We start from the raw sequence: 21,135 nt of genomic DNA, 5'->3' as shown, positions 1-21,135 counted from the left end.
AAGCAAGCATACATGTTAGGACACTTTAACCATTTATTGACCTTCTGTTAGGTAAACCTCTAATACCCAGTGAGGCACACAATACCACTTTTTATACAGCTTACTGACTCTACTTAGCTCTTGTTTTCTTCCTTTTATTCCCTAATGTAAGGTAAATGCTCCTAATATGACAGTTTTCTAATGCACTTTTATAAATTGCCATAAATGAGAAATGAGAGGATAGATTAGAAAACTGAAGATATGCAGTTGTATCAACAGTAGAGATGGCCGGCGAACTTCCGGGGGTTCGCGATCATGGAGAACTGTGAACTTTACCGGAAGTTCGATTCGCCCCCATAGTGCACCATTAGGGTCAACTTTGACCCTCTACATCACAGTCAGCAGGCACACTGTAGCCAATCAGGCTACACTCCCTCCTGGAGCCACTCTCCCCCTTATAAAAAGCAGGCATCGCCGACCATTTTACTCACTCGTGTGCACGCAGTAAATAGAGAAGGGACAACTGCTGCAGACTCTCTCATAGGGAAATATTAGTTAGGCTCTTGTAGGCTTCTTAGCTTGCTCCTTGCTGATTCTTATTGCTAAAATAGCACCCCACAACAGCTCTTTTGAGAGCTAATCTTGTTCTTGTGATTTTTTTTTTTTTCTGTGTGTCCCACTGACACTTGTGTTGCATAGACATCCTTGTGAACCTGTTGTTCACTGTGCACCCACCCACCTACGTGAGCTGAGTGCACGTAGTGTCACTGTGCCTGTCCGCTACCTGCATGTGTGTGACAGGTGCACATTGTAATACCCATCACTGCATATACCTACCTACCTTTTGTTCACAGTGCACCCACCTACCTACGTGAGCTGAGTGCATGCAGTGTCACTGTGCCTGTCCGCTACCTGTCTGTGTGTGACAGGTGCACATTGTAATACCCCTTACTGCATATACCTACCTACCTGTTGTTCACAGTGCACCCACCTACCTACGTGAGTTGAGTGCACGCAGTGTCACTGTGCCTGTCCGCTACCTGTCTGTGTGTGACAGGTGCACATTGTAATACCCATCACTGCATATACCTACCTGTTGTGTTCAGTGCACCCACCTCATCACTGCATATACCTACCTGTTGTGTTCAGTGCACCCACCTCATCACTGCATATACCTACCTGTTGTGTTCAGTGCACCCACTGTAAGGATCCGCTCAGCTGGCTGCATAGGCAGACAGCTGTTTGACCATTCCTTGTGTCTGAGGGATGCAGGTCTCTGGAAAGGAGACCTGGCTTCATCTTGCAACTTTCAGAGTTGCTTTGCCGAGGGATTTGCATACATGCAAATTGCCCAGCTGTCCCCTTTGAGGGCTGGCAGTATAAGAAGCTATGTTTCCCAGAGTCCTTTGCTGGTCATTCCTTCAGGGTTTGTTGTAAACACTCCTAGAATGTCAGCCATGCTATTTCTTGTTAAAATTATCTTAGAGTAATTCTTGGAACTGTACTAGGCAGTTTCCTAGTGCAGTTAGATTGACTGTTTTGTCTGTCTGTTGCGATTGTCCTGTCCCAGCGGTGGTCGACAGGAAATCGTTCTGTTTGTCTGGGTGCTAACCGGGGCAGCGGTTGCTACCGGTAGCCCCTTCTGATCTGTCTTGCTTGGATCGCACTAGCCTTGCACTAGCGCTGTGGATCCTTCTGTTCTGTTTTCCTGGATCGCACTAGCCTCTAGCGGTAGTGCTGTGGATCCTTCTGATCTGTCTTGCCTGGATCGCACTAGCCTTGCGCTAGTGCTGTGGATCCTTTCGTTCTGTTTTCCTGGAGTATAGCTGGAGCAGCGGTTGCTACCAGCTATCTCATCTGCCTGTCTTGCTTGGATCGCACTAGCCCCTAGCGGTAGCGGCTGTGGATCCTTCCTAGCTTATTCCTGTTTTCCGTTTGTCTGTCTTGTCTGATATGAACGCTTGCTGTAGGCTCGGTGAGGTAACCGTTAAACAAGCGCTCGCGTTCTCTGTTTCGTGTTTGTCTGTCGGTGGTTAGTTAGGCATGCTTGTCTCTGTTGTGCTTAACACGCAGAGACCGCGCTGTAAACGCGTTCGCTGTTGCGAATGAGTGCGGTGTTCGCATTTAGTTAGCGTTCGTTATTGTCATTGTCGTTTGCTCTGCCTTTGCTCCTCGTGTTCTGTTCTGATCTGTCTTGTGTCACTTCTGGCGATCGCCCTTCTTGTGATCGCGTTCCTACTTTTGTTTCTGCTGATGTGTGTTCACCGTCGCAGGGTCGCGACTAGATTGGTGAACACACATTCATCCTGTACCTATGCTCTTTCTCTTTAAGGGCTGTTCAGCCCCGCATTGTCTTGATCTGTACAATCCCCATCTGGCATCTGTGGCCGTGCAGCGGTTGTACTCGTCTGCACTCCACAGCGCCATCTGCCGGTGGGAATTGCCCTCCCTTCATACGCTTGTGGAGGATTTCCACCGTGTCAGCGCACGCCTTGATCATGGAGATTATTCCGCATTCGTTACGCCCACATACCTATGTGAGTGCACGCAGTGTGATATACCACCCCGTGCATACCTGTTAACTGCACCTGTGTGACTGCACATTGCATTAGTCAAGTCAGTGCACACCTTTCACTGCATTTCCCCCCCCCCCCCCCGATATGGACAAAACTGAGAAAACAGGTAGAGGCAGAGGCGGACCCAGAGGAAGGCCACCCGGGAGGTCTGTGCGAGGTCGTGGTGATGTGATTTCGTGCGGCCCTGGACCAAAGTACAGTGCTCAGGAGAAGGCACGTCCCATCAACTCCCAAGATTGTCAGGACGTGGTTGACTATTTAACACAGAACACCTCATTTTCCGCAGCCACCAGCGCTACTCCAAGTATCACATCTGCTACATTTGACAGTTCGCAGGAGTTATTTGGTGGGGAAATCACTGATGCACAGCCATTATTGTTACAACCAAATGAAGGCGCTAAGCAAGTTACACCACCTCATATGTCTGAGTTAGGCGACACTATGGACGTAACGTGTGCGGAGGGGGATGATGAAGTACCTGCTGTTGGTGCAGTTTTGGAGGTGTCTGAGGCAAATGAAGCTGGGCAGGATGATTATGATGATGACGATGATACGGATCCCACGTATGTTCCCAAAAGAGGAGATGAACAGGGGGACAGTTCAGAGGGGGAGTCAGAGAGGAGTAGGAGGAGACGAGTTCCTGAAAGAAGGAGGGGGAGCTCGTCATCAGAAACAGCTGGTGGCAGTGTCCGGCGGCATGTATCGCCACCTATGGACAGCCAGCCAACATGCCCTTCAACATCAGCTGCGGATGCCACCATAGTGCCATCACCCCAGAGGGGCTCAAATTTCTGCCAGTCACCCCCTTGCCCGGCGTCTGACAGCTGGCTTGGCGGAACTGTTAGCTAGCCAGCTGTTACCATACCAGCTGGTGGACTGTGAGGCCTTCCGTAAATTTGTGGCCATTGGGACACCACAGTGGAAGATACCAGGCCGCAATTATTTCTCTAAAAAGGTGATACCCAAACTGTACCGTGAAGTGGAGAGGCAAGTGGTGTCATCTCTGGCACACAGCGTTGGGTCAAGGGTCCACCTGACCACGGATGCCTGGTCTGCCAAGCATGGTCAGGGCCACTACATTACTTACACAGCCCATTGGGTCAACCTGGTGACCGATGGCAAATAGGGAAGACGTGGCTGTGCAGCGGACCTACTTGTGACACCTCCACGGCTTGCAGGCAGGCCTCCTGCCACCTCCTATCCTTCTCCTCCTGCTACATCCTCTTCGCTATCGTCCTTCTCCTCCTCCTTGGCTGAATGGCAGTTCAACTCTACTGGTGCTGCAATCTCCTCTCCAGCTACACAGCCCCATCTTAGACATGTCTTGCCTCAAAGCGGAGAGTCACACTGGACCAGCTCTCCTGGCTGCTCTTAACAAACAGGTGGATCAGTGGCTGACCCCGCACCAGCTGGAGATTGGCAACGTGGTGTGTGACAAAGGCAGCAATCTCATTTCAGCTTTGAATTTGTGAAAGTTGACACATGTACCCTGCATGGCACATGTGCTGAATCTAGTCATTCAAAGATTTGTGTCAAAGTACCAAGGCTTAGAGGACGTCCTGAAGCAGGCCAGGAAGTTGTGTGGGCATTTCAGGCGGTCTTACATGGCCATGGCACGCTTTGCAGACATTCAGCAGAGAAACTTGCCGGTGAGACGCTTGATATGTGACAGCCCGACTCGCTGGAATTCGACCCTGTTCATGTTCTCTCGCCTGCTAGAACAAGAGAAAAACGTCACCCAGAACCTGTACAATTACAGTAAAAAGACACAATCTGGGGAGATGGAGATGTTCTGGCCCAACAACTGGACACTGATGCGAAATGCATGCAGGCTCATGCCGTTTGAGGAGGTGACCAACCTGGTGAGTCGCAGTGAAGGCACCATTAGCGACTTGATCCCGTATGCTTACTTCCTGGAGCGTGCCCTGCGTAGAGTGGTGGATCAAGCTGTGGAGGAGTGTGAAGAGGAGCAGTTACAGGAGGAACAGTTGTGGGAGCAATTTTCAACAGAACCAGATGTTTCCTCAACACCTGTGGCAGCACGGGGGGGGGGGGGGGGCGGGGAAGAAGAGTCGTGTTGGGAAGAGGAGTCAGACTCGGATGATGAGGAAGGTGTTTCTTTGGAGGAGGAGGAGGCGGCGGCAGAAGAACAACCGCAGCAGGCGTCGCAGGGGGCTTGTGCTGCTCGATGTTCCCTTGGTATTGTTTGTGGCTGGGGGGAGGAGGAGGACTTACCTGACGTCACTGAGGAAGAGCAAGAGGAGATGGATAGTACGTCTGGATCTAACTTTGTGCAGATGGCGTCTTTCATGCTGTCCAGCCTGTTGAGGGACCCCCATATAAAAAAACTCAAAGGTAATGAGCTGTACTGGGTGGCGCTACTAGACCCTCGGTATAGACACAAAGTGGCGGACATGTTACCAACTCACCTGAAGGCAGAAAGGATGCAGCACTTGCAGAACAAACGGGCAACTATACTTTACAATGCGTTTAAGGGTGATGTCACAGCACAACGCAATAAAGGTACCACTGCCAGTTATCCTTCTACCATGTCCACGCAGGCAAAGACAGGATGCTCCAGCAATCTCATGGTCATTCTTTAGACCAAAGCCTTGACATAGCGCTTCCAGATCCACCTTCAACCAACGCCTGGACCGGCAGGTAGCTGACTACCTGGCCTTAAGTGTGGATGTAGACACTGTGAGCAGTGATGAACCCTTGGACTACTGGGTGCGCAGGCTTGACCTGTGGCCAGAGCTGTCCCAATTTGCCATCCAACTTCTGTCTTGACCTTTATCAAAATTAATGAGGCATGGATCCCGGGGGGCTACTGCCCGCCCGAAGACTAAGTCAGTCCCCACACACAGCATCTCTGCCTGCACGCTGTGTGACTGGCTGCCTGCCCCAAGACTAAGTCGCTTCCCACACAGCACCTCTGCCCGCAGGCCGCTTGACTGCCTTCTACGCCACCACCAACAGGGTCCAGGACTCCAGGCGCATTCCTGAATTTTTAAGGCCGCTATAATAATTTTTCTGGTGCGTGTACATGCCTGCCTAATTTTTCTGGCTGCAGTGCAGCTGCAACAACAAAACAAAAGGCATGTACATGTGCCCATTCCCCTTCGTGATCATTACCTTGCCGCGGTGAAGGGGCTTGCTTATCACAATGAAGCAATGATCACCGGCTATATGAGTGTCTCGGGGGGTGGCACACCAAAGATAATAAGGTCGTTGCTTCATTGTGGACAGACCAAATTTGATCAGCAGGACAGTCACTGTTGTTCTATCATTGAGCTACCACAGCCCGGCGACCATATGGGCTGGAAAGCCGCCATCACCTGCACTCTCGTCATGGTGCGCACCGTCACTATGCAAACAGCTGTTTGCGGTGCGTTACACAGTGAGATTGATGTGTCAGTGTGAAGCAGTACTCTAATTACACTCCCTGATTGATGAATACACATGCAAGATGTTTTAAAGCACTTTAGGTCTGCAATTTAGCATTCAATGTGATTTCTGCCCTTAAAACGCTGCTTTGCGTCAAATTCAGATTTTTTCCTGGGACTTTTGGCATCCATCCCACTCTGCCATGCCCCCCTCCAGGTGTTAGACCCCTTGAAACATCTTTTCTATCACTTTTGTGGCCAGCATAAATGTTTCTAGTTTTCAAGTTTGCCTCCCCATTGAAGTCTATTGCGGTTTGTGAAAGTTTGCGCGAATAGAACGTTTGGCGAAGGTTCGTGAACCGAAAATCAGAGGTTCGGGCCATCTCTAATCAACAGGCTATCTCAAAGGTGCAGCTTGATTAATGAAACTAATGCTGGGTACACACGGTATGATTTTTTGTGCGATAAATGCATCCGATTGATAAAATCCCTTATGTCCGATATTACTCCCGATCGATTCTGTGCTCGATTTCTCATAGAAGTGAATGGAAAAAGAAAAACGAGCGAAGATAAGAGAATCGAGCGCAGAATCGAGTGCAGAATCGAGTACAGAATCAAGCAGAAGAACGAACGGTTCTGAAAATCGCACTGAAAATCGTACCGTGTGTACCCAGCATAAGCATGGGAGGATATAAAAACAGAGCTCTGAAGACAGAGGGGGACACATACAGAATGCAGTGATGGCATACTTTGCTTACCTTCAAAAAAGGGTTACCAGAAATATGGGTGACCAGGAAATTTCCCGATATTCTACTATGGAAGTGTAAACACAATTGTAAAACATTGGCATTTAATACCAATATTTTACTAAAGCCACGCATGCCTATTCTCACACTGAACCCTCCCACTACCAATGCCTAACCTTGACCACCTCTCCCCATGGATAATCTCAACCATCCCCACCACCGCAAACTCCCTCCCCCATGGCTCAACTTAGCTGTCCCTGCTGCTGCTAACCCCCCATGGCTAACCTTAACCCCACTTTGCAGTTATTTATTTGTAAAAAATGTTTGGAATCATGTATGATTTTCGTTCCACTTCTCAGGTGTACACCACTTTGTATTGGTCTTTCACGTGGAATTCCAATGAAATTGATTCATGTTTGTGGCAGTAACGTGACAAAATGTGGAAAACTGCAAGGGGGCCGAATACTTTTGCAAGCCACTGTATTTGCATAAAAATTTGCATAAGCTCAGAAGTATTTGCATAGCTTTGATCATCCCTACCCCTGACGAGGCAGAAAACAGTCGGGCTCTCACCTAAAGGATTATTAGAAACACCTGTTCAATTTCTCATTAATGCAATTATCTAATCAACCAATCACATGGCAGTTGCTTCAATGCCTTTAGGGGTGTGGTCCTGGTCAAGACAATCAACTGTACTCCAAACTGAATATCAGAATGGGAAAAAAAGGTGATTTAAAGAGGAACTCCAGTGAAAATAATGTAATAAAAAAGTGCTTCATTTTTACAATAATTATGTATAAATGATTAATGCTGCGTACACACTGGCGACTACGGTCGTTTGAAACAGCTAATTAACGATCGTTCCGCCGACAATCGGGGAAAGAACTTTACCAAACGATCATTAACACGAACGACAAAAGAACGACATCGGGAAGATGGAAATATCCAACCTGACGGATCGTATCTACCGACAATCGTTACAAAACTATATTGTGTACAGACATCGGCCGAGAACGATCGTTACAAGGGCCAATGCGCCTGCGTTTAATTCTGCCCAGCTTCAGTACTTCCTTTGCAGCGCGGCCGTAAAGATTGTTACATTGCTCATTTCAATTAAACTTTGTGCTCAAGTTAACAATCATATATTTGTATCTATTGTAACTCCATGTCAGTGGTTTTTTTTTTATTTTATATAAATATGTATGCAACATATCCTTCTGATCGTTCTTTTCTGCGAGAACGATCGTTAAAATGTGTATGATGATCGCTGCATTCCATCGTTGCATTCCAATCTTTCCAATATCGTTCGTTTGGTAACTATCGTTCCTTGCAAACGATAGTTATCGCAAGTGTGTACGCAGCATTAGTCAGTGTTTGCCTATTGTAAAATATTTTAAATCCCCGATTTATATTCTGACATTTATCACATGGTGAAATTTTTACTGCTGGCAAGTGATGTAGCTGCTGCTTGCTGTTTTGGCAGTTGGAAACAGCTGTAAACAGCTATTTCCCACAATGCAACAAGGTTCACAGACAGGAAACTGCCAAGAGTACATACTCAAAATTTCTTTGTGGGAGGGGTTTCACCACAATATCAGCCATACAGCGCCCCCCGATGGTCTGTTTGTGAAAAGGACTAGATTTCTCATGTAAAAGAGGGTATCAGCTACTGATTGGGATAAAGTTCAATTCTTGGTCGGAGTTTCTCTTTAAGCAATTTTGAGCGTGGCGTAGTTGTTGGTGCCAGAGGGGCTAGTCTGAGTATTTCACAATCTGCTCAGTTACTGGGATTTTCACGCACAACCATTTCTAGAGTTTACAAAGAATGGTGTGAAACGTGAAAAACATGCAGTATGCGGCAGTCCTGTGGGCGAAAATGTCTTGTTGATGCTAGAGGTCAGAGGAGAATGGACCGACTGATTCAGGCTGATAGAAGAGCAACGTTGAGTGAAATAACCACTCGTTACAACCGAGGTATGCAGCAAAGCATTTGTGAAGCCACAACACGCACAACCTTGAGGCCGATGGGCTACAACAGCAGAAGACCCCACCAGGTACCACTCACCTTCACTATAAATAGGAAAAAGAGGCTACAATTTGCACGAGCTCTCCAAAATTGCACAGTTGAAGACTGGAAAAATGTTGTTGGGTCTGATGAGTCTCGATAGAGTCAGAATTTGGCATAAACAGAATGAGAACATGGATCCATCATGCCTTGTTACCACTGTGCAGGCTGGTGGTGGTGGTGTAATGGTGTGGGGGTGTTTTCTTGGCACACTTTAGGCCCCTTAGTGCCAATTGGGCATCGTTTACATGCCACGGGCTACCTGAGCATTGTTTCTGACCATGTCCATCCCTTCATGACCACCATGTAACCATCCTCTGATGGCTACTTCCAGCAGGATAATGCACCATGTCACAAAGCTCAAATCATTTCAAATTTGTTTCTTGAACATGACAATGAGTTCACTGTACTAAAATGGCCCCCACAGTCACCAGATCTCAACCCAACAGAGCATCTTTGGGATGTGATGGAACGGGAGCTTCGTGCCCTGGATGTGCATCCCACAAATCTCCATCAACTGCAAGATGTTATCCTATCAATATGGGCCAACATTTTCAGCACCTTGTTGAATCAATGCCACGTAGAATTAAGGCAGTTCTGAAGGCGAAAGGGGGTCAAACACCGTATTAGTATGGTGTTCTTAATAATCCTTTAGGTGTGTCAATAAGCTGCAGCGGTGTTGGAGACAGGCAAATTTTATTTACTGGGTCCATTTGGAATGGACCTAGATGTGAGAGTTTTTTTATACTGTTTTATTATCTGTATCCTACTTTGAAAATGAAAAAAATGTTCCATCACTCAGCAGGCTGCAAAAGTATAACAAACTTTATTGTTGGAAAACACACACTGGGATAAGCCAAAAAAACCAATTAAAACAACTGGAGCGCTCCGTGCCCAGACAAGCCGCAAACACACTCACTCAGTCCATCCATACAGGGGTACCGGTACCAGGACAAGGATTCGGGGTTCTACCCTGCAGGGAAAGAAGCAAGCGGAGTGGAGATGCAGGCTGTCCGGAAAGTGTCAGACTACTAAACCGGGGTGAACAACAACAATGGCTCCTGGGATAACAGCATAGGGTAAGTGATAATCTTCACCCACATCGCGGGACTCACCACTCTTCCTCCCTATGTCCTCCTCCAAGCATAGCTGTGCGCACAGCAGGAATCTTCACTCCTTTGCCGGACCTCAATCCGTGAAAGAGAGGTCTCCGGTCGGCAGGACTCCGGCGGCACGCGTGCAATACCAAGGGTGTACCCGGCTGAAGACACTCCAAGCAGCTCCAGTACAGATTGCGGGTTGAGACCCCGCCCACCTACGCGTTGCGCCCGCCTTCTACGGGCTTCAACTGGGTGTAGCTGGTCAAAATAAGGCACTTCCCCTTATATATGCGTTTCAAACTGGTTCTTCCTGCCTCTGCCTGTCTCAGCCTCTTCCGGCTGCCAGATACAGCAGACCTCCTCATTACTTGTATGCACAACACAGGATTCCCGCACGTCTTGGATGCGACCAAATCCCCCTCACCCTCAGGCGGGGGCAAAAGGAGATAAATAGGGAAAGGAGAAAACCACAACAGCTCCACCAGATATATATATATATATCTCCCTCCCTAAAGGGTAAGCATTGTCCCACATAACTTTTCCATACATAGTCCAATACAGGAGTTTGTAAAAGTTTGTAAAGGTTTTAATGAGAGATTTTTGTGGAAGGTTTGTGGAGAATTCATAGAAACGGTGCGAAATCCAATTCACTATTGAGGCCAACAGGTTCTAATGAGTTCAGTGTATATATCCAGCGACTCTCTTTTTGCAGGAGGTTCTTCTCTCTATCACCTCCTCTTCCTTTATCAGGTAGTCTGTAAATGCCCCTAAATCTAAGACCAGTGGGATTACTTTTATGCGCCACTCCAAAATGCTCCGCTACCGTACTTCTATATTCCCCATTCTTTTGCTTTCCACACCTGATGTCACTTAAGTGTTGTCCAATGCGTTTCTTCAACGCTTTTGTGGTCATACCTACATATATCCTTTTGCATGGACAGGTGAGCTGGTACACCACCCATTCAGATTTACAATTGATAAAGCTTCTAATTTCCCACTCCCTGTCCCCTGCCGAGTTCAGAAAGGTCTTTGTGACATCCACATACGCACACACTGAACACCCTCCACACCTAAACATTCCATTTGGGGTTCTACTCCCTAACCAGGTGTCAGGCCCTTTTATGGTCAGGCCCGTTTATTTATCCTACTTTGAAAGAGATTAAAAAGTTATTTTAGCGATATACACTTATAGGCATTCCATTTCTTTTTTATGGCGCAAATGCACTACTGTATTGGTTAAGCCTAAAGTGTAACAGAGGTGAAAAATCCGATTGTTGTTATAAGGACCGCTTGAATTGATTTGTGAGGATTAAAGGGCACAACAGAAAAGCCCATTTGGACCTTGTGAATTGGGGCTCTGGTAAGGTATTTTTGTTTATTGTGGTGCTGGTGTTGGGAAAACTTCAGGGGTATGCGTGGAAGTTTACAGATGTCTATAAAATCAGTGTTGCAATAGAAATGTGTACAGTAACTTATTAGGAGGGATTTCATGTACATATTTAATAAGCACACTTATGTTATAATACGTCACTATGGCTGTGTTCATTTTGTATCCTCTGCTCACCCCTGATCAGTCTTGCCACCTCCTTCTTATGTACGCTTTCTCCCACTTGAAGTTGGCAAAGTATCTTTCTGGTTGCAAAGCTGTTTAAAATATCTCTGTCACAGCGCTGTTCCTTAGTCCAGTAACTGTACTACATTCCTGCCCTTCCCGCAACATAAACAGCCTTGGCTTCTTGCAATGCATCTCTTTCATTCCACACGTTCAGTCTCATTATCTCATCCCCTTTACGCTGAACTGAACATCTCTGCCTGCCCACAACCCTGCAGCCTCTTCCTGGACTAACCTTCTCCATCACACAGTATCTCCCATTCATTTTGAAGGAAAACACATACTATGCTGCGCAGGTCACTGTCAAAGAATGTAGTGGCATCTTCAGTATCTTTAGTTGCATAGGGACATATAAAAATGGCTTTTGGCTGTCTTGCTGCAGACCGTAGATTCTTTCACTGCTGGCCACAGAAGCTCTGCAGGCAAACTTCTGTCCATTCATAAAAAGTTGAAGATTGGCCGAGGTCACGCAAATGAACCAAAGGAACCTAATCATATTACACCTCCCACTTCCGGGTTCTGGGCATCACGTGATGTAGAGTAACCAATGACACAGGGAGGGAGTCCCAGGGAATCCCGGCTCATGTCAGAACATGAAAGAGCAGCTAGAGAGACTGTGATCATTCATGGAACACAGCTCCTGAGCCACTGTGCAGTGAGGTGAACTAAAAAACAGCTGCACACTCTCCCTTTGCCAGCTAGCTAAGTACCAAGCAAGCGGGCACTTGCAAAGAGCCTCTAAGCACATTTTTAAATATGCTCAAAATAATATTTGCTTTAAATTAAGAGGTTTCTGCTGCTAAATCTATTAAAAATAGATGTGCTGTGTAGGAATCGATTCATTTTAAATTGATTCCTTCCTAAAAGGAGTTGATCTTTTTGGAACATGGGTGGAAATCTAGAAGTCTATGGCCAGGTTTAGTCTGATTGCAATGGTGTAGCAATAGGGGATGCAGATATTGTGACGGCACCAGGAATCTTGGACTAGAGGGGCCAACTATGGGCCCTCCCTCAACCACAGTATTTGCTCTTCAATGGTGCTATGCTGGTAATGATCACTTCTATATATGCTTTGAATAGTGGTGATCATTAACAAACTGCCCCCTCCCCTGCTAACAACTCTCATACTGTGGATGTCCATGGCAGGCTTTGTTGTGCCTCCCAGGCAGGTTGTTTGGTAGATGACCATTCATCTACACCCCACTGTTATTTTCTTTCTGCTGCCAATCGAATGTGCCTCCTATAGCAGTCTGAAACCCAGAGCTTTGCAAACATGCAGTCAGGGCAGCTCAGTGGAGGTCCCTGAATGGCTGTCATAGTCTTGTGACAGACTGGTCATATGGCAAGGCTGTCTCATGCAGCCTTCACGCTGCTCATCTATCCCTTTGGTGAGTACAGGGTTTTAAAAGGGGTACATACCAATAAAATGTTGAGAAAAATGGCAATATATGATATAGATGAAAACATTTTGAGGGAAAAAAATAAAGAAAAATGTTCTTTTTGCAAGGTTTTCCATGAGTAACATGTATCAACAAAACACCAATTTAAAAATGTGTAACCAATACAAAGTTTTGAGTGTCCCAAAGAAGCAGTGTAACGTTTGCATGGATATACAATGCAGTTAAAACGGAATTGAATATATAATCGAGTCAATAGCTGTTCCTCAGATGACCTCATAATCTAATCCCTACCATAGTCATGGTCTAATGTCCCTACTGCAATCAAAGGCCAATTTCAGAGAAACCAATCAACTTATACTGTATGTATGTTTTTGGGGGCATGGGTAGGAAACTGGAGCACCCAGATCACACCTACGCAAGCATGGGGAGAACATACAAACCCCATTCGGATAGTGTCCTAGCCTAGATTTGTGCCATGGTCTCACCACCAACCCTTGACATTCCCCCAGTTCTGAAGTGGTTAAACGTCACAGTTAGTGCATGACTAGTGCATGACATGTAATCATTTCAAGAATCACTCCAGATCAGTTGTCACCTATCAAGAAGGTTGAGTTGCCAGACACAGACAAACATGCAGATCTCTCCAGCGTAAAGGTGTCCATGCACTTCTCAATTATCGTCATCTATATCTGGCCGATTCAATCATAATGATCAAATCTGGCAGATATTAATGCTGCAACATAGCTACCCAATCCATCCACAATTGGTTGAAAGGATCAATCGGGCATGCTGGAAAATCTCAGTCACAAGGGCTTGATCAAGTGGGCATTGATTTGCCAACGAGTGACAGACCCCCGACCGGTCTTCCCCCAAGTGTATGTGTCACGGTGAGGGTTGGAGGCTCACCTGTCACACCGACGTGACTCCTCGCCTCCTCCGGTGTCCGGCGTCCTTTTGAATCTTCATCGCAGGAGTCTGTACCACGTGACACCGATGCATATAGTAAAGTCACTACATGCAGCAGAGTCACATGGTAGTACAGGCTCATGAGATGGCAATTTAAAAGACGCCAGACTCTGGAGGCAGTGAGCATCTGTGCCAGTGTGACAGGTGAGCCCCCAACATTCACCACAGACCCGGGGGAGCACACACAAACTTTTACTTTTCCAGCCAATTAAGTTCATTTGATAAAATCTGCCAGAAATCTATTGCTCTCCTTTTGCCTCATCAATCAACTTTTGATTGATCTTAGACAGATTATCAACTGAAATTATTCATGCATACTGGAATATCTCTACTGAAGAGGGGGGGGGGGGGGAGGAGGAAGCAGGATATTGATGGTTGCATATTGGTATACTTCCTAGACTGGTACAGCGCAGCGCTGTCAATTCACAATAGATTTCTGCTGAAATCTGAGATCAAATAATTAATCTGTTAAGAAATGTAGCACTACTTAATCAATCGGGAACTGATCGATCACTTGCTATTTTAGAACATTATTGACTCATTCTTTGCTAGTAAAATTTGAGCAATATGCGAATACAGCACAAGGGTAACTGCCCCTCACTGCAGATATTTCATGATGTGACTCTGATGACACCTGCCTGTGGCATCTATGCAATGAAAAGATGGGAGAGGTGCAACCTATAATAAAGTTTCCAAACATTTGCAGCGTGCTGAAACATCTTTAAGGGAGTTAATAGGCACTTATGAAATGAGCATTTAGGTGATAATCTGTACGCTGCCTATTTATTGCAAGAGATGCATTTAAATCCAGACAGTGTGTAAACCCTAATAACCTTTTTTAGCAGCTGTAATCAGGCACATTTATACACAGTTCAGTGCATTGGCTCCCAAACAGGACAAAGCATTGACACAAAGGAAAAGTGTGCTTATACATTTAAGAACCCCCTGAATGAGTAGGTACCCCCTTTACCAGCACTATGTACACATACACCAGTCACTGCTGTGATTCTGCCTGCTGGACACAGCTGTTTGAGACAGTACAATATCTGCGATCTGTTATCTGCGCGTGAAGTCTGACAGAGAAATGGACAGGGAAAGAATGGATTACTCAGAGGGGTAATGAGACCTGACATGCTGATAGCAGACCACAGATAATCAAGTAAGATCACAGATCTGTCAATAATGTTGTCCCATACAGCAATTGGATGATTTCGAGGGATTGAATGCTGGGAAACAGAAAGACTACCAACACCAAAAGAGATGTTTTCTGTACATTTACAGGCTGCTGGAAAAGGGGAAATCTGTATAAACAATAAGTGCTCAGATCACTCCTGGGGGTAACATCAGTAATGGATTCTAATTTCAGAATTGTTAGTGGGCATGTTTATGTTAACAAATACTTGTATCCCTTAAATCCATCATAGCTTCAAAAAAAATTATTTAGTAGTAGTAAACAACATACAACACACAGCAACAAACCTATAATCATTCTCGTGACCACTTTAGAACAATGAAAGATAAGTGATCATTGCCTGTTATGAGTTATGACACCTGTCACTTCATCAGTACTGTTTATACTGCCATTATAATGACTCCATAAGTTGAAATATGCCTTCATTTCCCAAAATTAGTAACAGCATGCCAACACAACCCTTCCTTTAATAGTTTATGGTTTATTCACACTGGGGTGATTTGCAGGCGTCTACCGCGAACTGACGTTGGTCACTAGTGCTTTTAAAAGCACTAGTATATCTAAAAGTATATGGCAGAGGTCTCATTGCAACGATTGCCGGCAATTCAAGGTAAATGCAAACGTGCTGCATGCAGCATTTTTTCGCGATTTTAGAGCGATTGCAATGGTAAGAAAACACGAATCGCGATCACTCAAAAATTGTGAAAATGTACAATGAAAAATATGTGCAGATTGTGAAAAAACTCACTGTGGCAAGATGCTGCAGTGTGTATGGGCCCTTACTTTAAATACAAAAACTATACGACAAGTTAATTAACAAGGGCACTATATTACACCATGAGCACACAGAGTGGAAGATTTATATTACTGTAGTATTCTTTTTTTTTGCTGCGCCCTAGGCAAACGCCTAGCAAGGCTTTGCAGTAACATGGAACAAACAGGTGCAAATGATTTTAAGGGATTTATGGGAGCAGGTCTGCAGTGCAGTGGAAAGGATGATGAAGGTGTCTGTGTGTTGCTCACATACCTTGTCGTGTTCATGAAACTCCTCACTGTTGGACATTGTAAGATTAAAAGGATCAATGAATTGCTGTTGGTCTTTCCCCTTTTTACGTTCTTTCCTTGCTGCCAGGACTCGGAAAATAGTAAGCTGCTGGCATAGTACGGTGGCTACCAGGAGCCATATCCAACACCTCATGATGACTTGAAACATAAAGATCTCTCAATAGTGACCAAGACAAGTGTCTCAAGAAGATGCTGAATGGGATAAAACAACTGGAAATAGATCTTCCTTAGTAGACAAGCACTTGCCAAGACAAAAAAGAGGGGGGTTAAGATAAAACATAAATCTACTTAACTCCACCGGGCCTTATGAGGGATGAAGAGTGACGCCAAAGATCTCCCATCAATTTTTCTTTAAAAGTCTTAAAAGAGTGTAATTAAAGCTTGCTGAACTATGAAGTCTGGAGCTCTTTTGAGGGATCAAGGTGACATCTCAGCCCACAGCAGCCAGTATAGATCCCCATCAGTGCAGATACTTCTTCCCGATAAGAATCAAGGTCTAGCCTCAGGTGGACAATAGGAGAAAGTCATGTTGTTGGCTAATAGTCATCCTAATCTGTGATGATAGCTGCTTTGCATCCAGAGTCAGTAGTAACTCAAGCCTTCTTTTCAGCCACCTTCAGGATACAATTTCTAATTTACAATCCACCTTTGACTGGCAGTCTTTCCACGTGTCTGCTGAGCAGCAGATTGCAAAGAGGAAAAAAAAAGTACAGAATATCAACACAAGGATATAAGAAATACTTTCTGTTGGCTCTGGGACAATTCTGAGCTTGGTTAACGCTCATCTGTCAAAGAACAGAGAATTGCAATATAAAAAAGAAAAAAAGAATAAAAGTTGCTCGAAAGAAGTCCAAAGAAATATGAGAAAATGCCTTCCTGATTTTCTGTATAAGTGTTTCCTTAGCAGTGATTGCTGAGGGAGACAGTGTAATATTTGTATTCCCTCTGCCCCAGTCTCCTGTCTTCCCTGTGTCTCTCCCCAACTGCAATTGGCAGTTGCTCTCCAGGGCTGTTCACTTCACCAAATATATCCTTCGTTCCTGTAACTGCTACTTGAGGGAGAGGGAGGGGCCTTACAGGCTCTTCTGTCAATTCTAGTTTTTTTAACAACCCTATTAAAGCAGAGCTGATAAGCCCTGTTCAGCCCCTCTCCAGAGAGATGCTAATCACATTTTAATGACCCATAAAACCTTCTCTTTTTTCTCCTAACCTGAGGGAAAGCAACTGTTTATGAAAATGACAAATGAAACTCGAAATAAGATGAGAAGAATGTATAGTATTTAACTCTTAAAGACTAAAACTGCCTATCAGAAAAAAATATTCAAGCAGAGAGAAAACAAATTATATTCAATACTATTAGCAGCTTTTTACTTTTAGATCTGTACAGGCTCTTGAAGTGCACTGTTGATAATGTGAAATTTTAGACGGTTGCTATGGTAACATCGTAACAGCTCTACAAAGGTATCTACAGCAGGGGTGCTCAAGCTCCTACATGCCCTAGATGTCAATTTGGCATTTGTACTGCATGGCCTTTGTTGGTTTCCGGGAATACAAGAGGCTCCCAACTGAAATCCACATGTCATATCTAAGGCTTGGTTCACACATAAAATGGTGTCCAGCCTTGTCCTGTCAGTTTTTGACAGTTGGCATCAGCTTAGCACTTCTTTGTATAGCGGTGTTCACACATAAATCTGTACATTCACAGTCCAGTCCTGTCCCGTCAGTTTTGTATCAGTTTTGTATGTGTTTCTATGACTTTGTTCACACGTAAAAGGTGTACATTTCTGGTGCGGTCCAGTCCTGTCCGTTTTGGATAAGTTTTGAATGTGTTTCTATGGGCGTGTTCATGTGTAAAAGGTGTACATTTTTGGTCTGGTCCAGTCCTGTCAGGATTGTATGTGTTTCTATGAGTGTGTTCACACATAAAATGTGTACATTTCTGGTCCAGTCCAGTCCTGTCCGTTTTGTATCAGTTTTGTATGTGTTTCTATAAGTGTGTTCATACGTAAAAGGTGTACATTTCTGGTCTGGTCCAGTCCTGTCCATTTTGCATCAGTTTTGTATGTGGCTCTATGGGTGTGTTCACACATAAAAGGAGTACGTTTCCGGTCCGATCTAATCCTGTCCGTTTTGTATCAGTTTTTTATGGGTTTTTTTGTGTGAGGATCAGCAGGGCTGCCAGGCAACTGGCATTGTTTATAAGGAAATAAATATGGCAGCCTCCATATCCCTCTCGCTTAAGTTGTCCTTTTAAATAATATGTCATGTACTACAAAACCATGTTTGGGCTTTAAGTAAATTTCCAGGAAGAAGAATACTGTTTACTCACTCCACTGTGGCATTCTAAATGCTTGAAGGTCCTCAGTGTCTATGTCTAACGTAGCCTTTTTGTCTGAACGATATACAAAGTATAAACAACAATGCAGCTGGTTGCTGCCAGAAAATGGGACGGTCCACAACCCGTAATGAAAGAAACAGATCCGCCACTAACAGTATCTCGGCGCAAATGTACAAGACACAACCTGCTGATAATGTTGACTGGTGCGAGATCTCCATCATGGAGAGCACTGGCCGAAAGTACCTTCAATAGCAAGTGTTAACAGTCCCCGGTCAAGGTGATGATGGCAAGTGCTATATGTTCAGTGTGTCTTAACCAGTCCCATAGCCACAATCTGTGTCTGACATTCTGCTGATGCATTTGCGTCTCTCCTCCTTATGCTGGTCAGGAACAAGCCGGCATCACTTTCTGGTTACAGAACGAGAGAGGCAGCAAAATAGTGCAGATTGCGCCACACATTGGAACCTGCACACAAAAAAATGCACTTACATCAAAACTTCTTGTTTATTAGCACAGCAAAACATTGGCGTAACAACTCCTGACCCGGGTTTCGACTTATGCCTTTGTCACCCCTGGTAGAGGCATAAGAGACATTGGGCCTGATTCACAAAGCAGTGCTAACTCAGTTATCACGCCTAAAAGACTTTAGGCGTGATAACCTTTGCACTGCTGAGTTAGCACCGTTTTGTGCTCTTTATCGCGCGCAAAGTCCCGTGCGCAAAGTTTTGCACGAGCAATCGCGCAACGCCCCTAGGGTTTAATGGGCGCATTGCGCGCACTACAACGTGCGCCGCGTGCGCAAAACTTTGCGCGCGGGAATTTCGCGCGAGTTTCATTTTATCACGCCTAAACTGAGCTTAGGCGTGATAAAGGGCTTTTCACAGGCGTGCAAACACTTTGCACCGCTTTGTGAATCAGGCCCATTGCCCTAAGAGATGCTGCAATGATGCTGCACCCTATCCCCAAAATGTAAGGGAAAGAGAAATAAGCACAGTTTCAAAAGTAACAGATTCAAGAACATAACAATACAATAATTCACAACAATTTCCCCTGCAAGGGATATAACATCAACTGAAAGTTAGCTTATGGAATAATTTAAAAAAAAAGTTGCTATAAAGTATGATAAATCAACTCAGTATCTCATACCAAAGCGATTGGTATAACCATCCATGGTTGGCAGGTTTTCATAAAACCCTTCATGTTATCCAGAATGAGGGTATGATTTTGTCTGAAATCATTATGTCATTAATTTTACTGCAAGTTTCCAGTTCCCCCCTACCATATTTGTACTGTTCAGAGGAGTTAAGGTGCCCATTCAATACTCGATTTGCGCAACTGATATCTGTCCGATTTGACTTTAATGCTCGAATACGGCAAAGATTGATACTAGAACATGACCACCCAATTGATCGTTTCAATTGATATCCTGCCATTTTAATTACAAAAAGTGCCAGTCACCTGTCATTCTGATGCTTTGGCTCCAGCAGGATGTGAGACACACACTTGGCACAAGCACATGGCCAGTGAAACCAGAATTCATCACTTGCACACTGGTTCTGGGTCAGTGATTCAGAAAACATTACAGACAGAAACAGCACAACAGGCAGGCAAGAAACATTTGTAAAATAAAGTCAACCATAGCATCTAATATACTCCTCTCACTTCGGGTTTCCTGCTTAATAAATAATTGTGATCAATTACAGCAATATAGCTCTAATAAATTGTTCATTGTTCTTCATGGCAGATTCACTTCTATTCATGGTAAAGACCATGATCTACTGTGGGACAATAATGGGAGACCAGTGGGATCAAAGAAATAGCTGAGTAGTAGAGACGTGGGAAATAATATGTATATATATATTTCTAGCATACCTACCATGGAAAGTTTCATGAAAGTGGAACTCCAGGCATTGCTATATAAATCATGAGTAGGGAGAAAAACAGATACTTGTCTCTGTAGGAAGTTGCCTGCTAGTCCCTGATCCTCTTCTTTACTCTGCAGCTATGACTATATTTTGAGTTTATCCGGATGTATCTACATAGATGGCTAACCTATCATGTCGATGCAGGTCATTATGGCACAATTGGTTTTGGTGCTGGGCTTCAGCTACATATGATCGAAACCCTGAATTTCTTAGCAGGGGGATTCTCTGCAGTGGCTATTGGTGCCGGGCTTCAGCTATAAGTATCTGAAGCCAGCACCCACAAAAACGACTGAAAGGGAGTATCAGCTGAGGTTGGTGGTTAGGATTAAGCCTAGATTAGGAGGGTTATTGAATAGGGGAGGGAGAGTTTAGCTTCAGTTCTTCAGATAAGAAGGTTAAAGGTAGGCTTCAGGATGGAATTAACATTTGAGGGAGAGTTTAGGGTTACCAACCAAAAAGGGGAAAGCATCAGGAAGGGGGTAGCATTAGGAGGATTGTATGGAGCATGAGGAAGGGGATAGAATTAGGAGAATTTTATGTTGAGGAAAGTTAGGCTTAGGCATCAGGAAGGGAATTTAACTAGTTAGGTTTAAGTGCATAACAGGGTACTAGTCATGAAATGCAGATAAAACTGTGTCACATAGCCAAAGTAGCAGAGTATTGGAAAGGCTCTGTACCTAGGCCCATACCAACAGGGCCAGTATCAAGTGTACCCACATCCTGCCCCTTCCAGTAAAAAACACTAAGGAAAAGTAAAGGAAGCTCCTCTGACCAGGGACGGCTCT

At 44.9% G+C, this 21,135-nt stretch overlaps 1 protein-coding gene across 6 annotated transcripts in view; it reads right to left on the bottom strand.

Moving 5' to 3' along the window:
* Positions 1-21,135, bottom strand: part of C1QTNF12 (C1q and TNF related 12) — a 217,833-nt gene that overhangs the window by 118,745 nt on the left and 77,953 nt on the right. Inside the window, exon 1 of one of the 6 annotated variants that reach the window (XM_068240622.1) lies at positions 16,050-17,132. The exons of the other annotated variants lie outside the window; for them this stretch is intronic. Within the exon in view, the coding sequence (XP_068096723.1) occupies positions 16,050-16,235 (186 nt within the window). The 5' untranslated portion in view covers positions 16,236-17,132. Of the gene's footprint in view, positions 1-16,049; positions 17,133-21,135 lie in introns of those variants that run through there. 6 annotated transcript variants of the gene reach the window in all.

The sequence above is a fragment of the Hyperolius riggenbachi genome, chromosome 6 (genome assembly GCF_040937935.1).
Source record: "Hyperolius riggenbachi isolate aHypRig1 chromosome 6, aHypRig1.pri, whole genome shotgun sequence".
Classification (NCBI taxonomy): domain Eukaryota; kingdom Metazoa; phylum Chordata; class Amphibia; order Anura; family Hyperoliidae; genus Hyperolius; species Hyperolius riggenbachi.
Note: the sequence above shows the minus strand (reverse complement) of the source record. Positions and strands in the feature narration are given on the sequence as shown.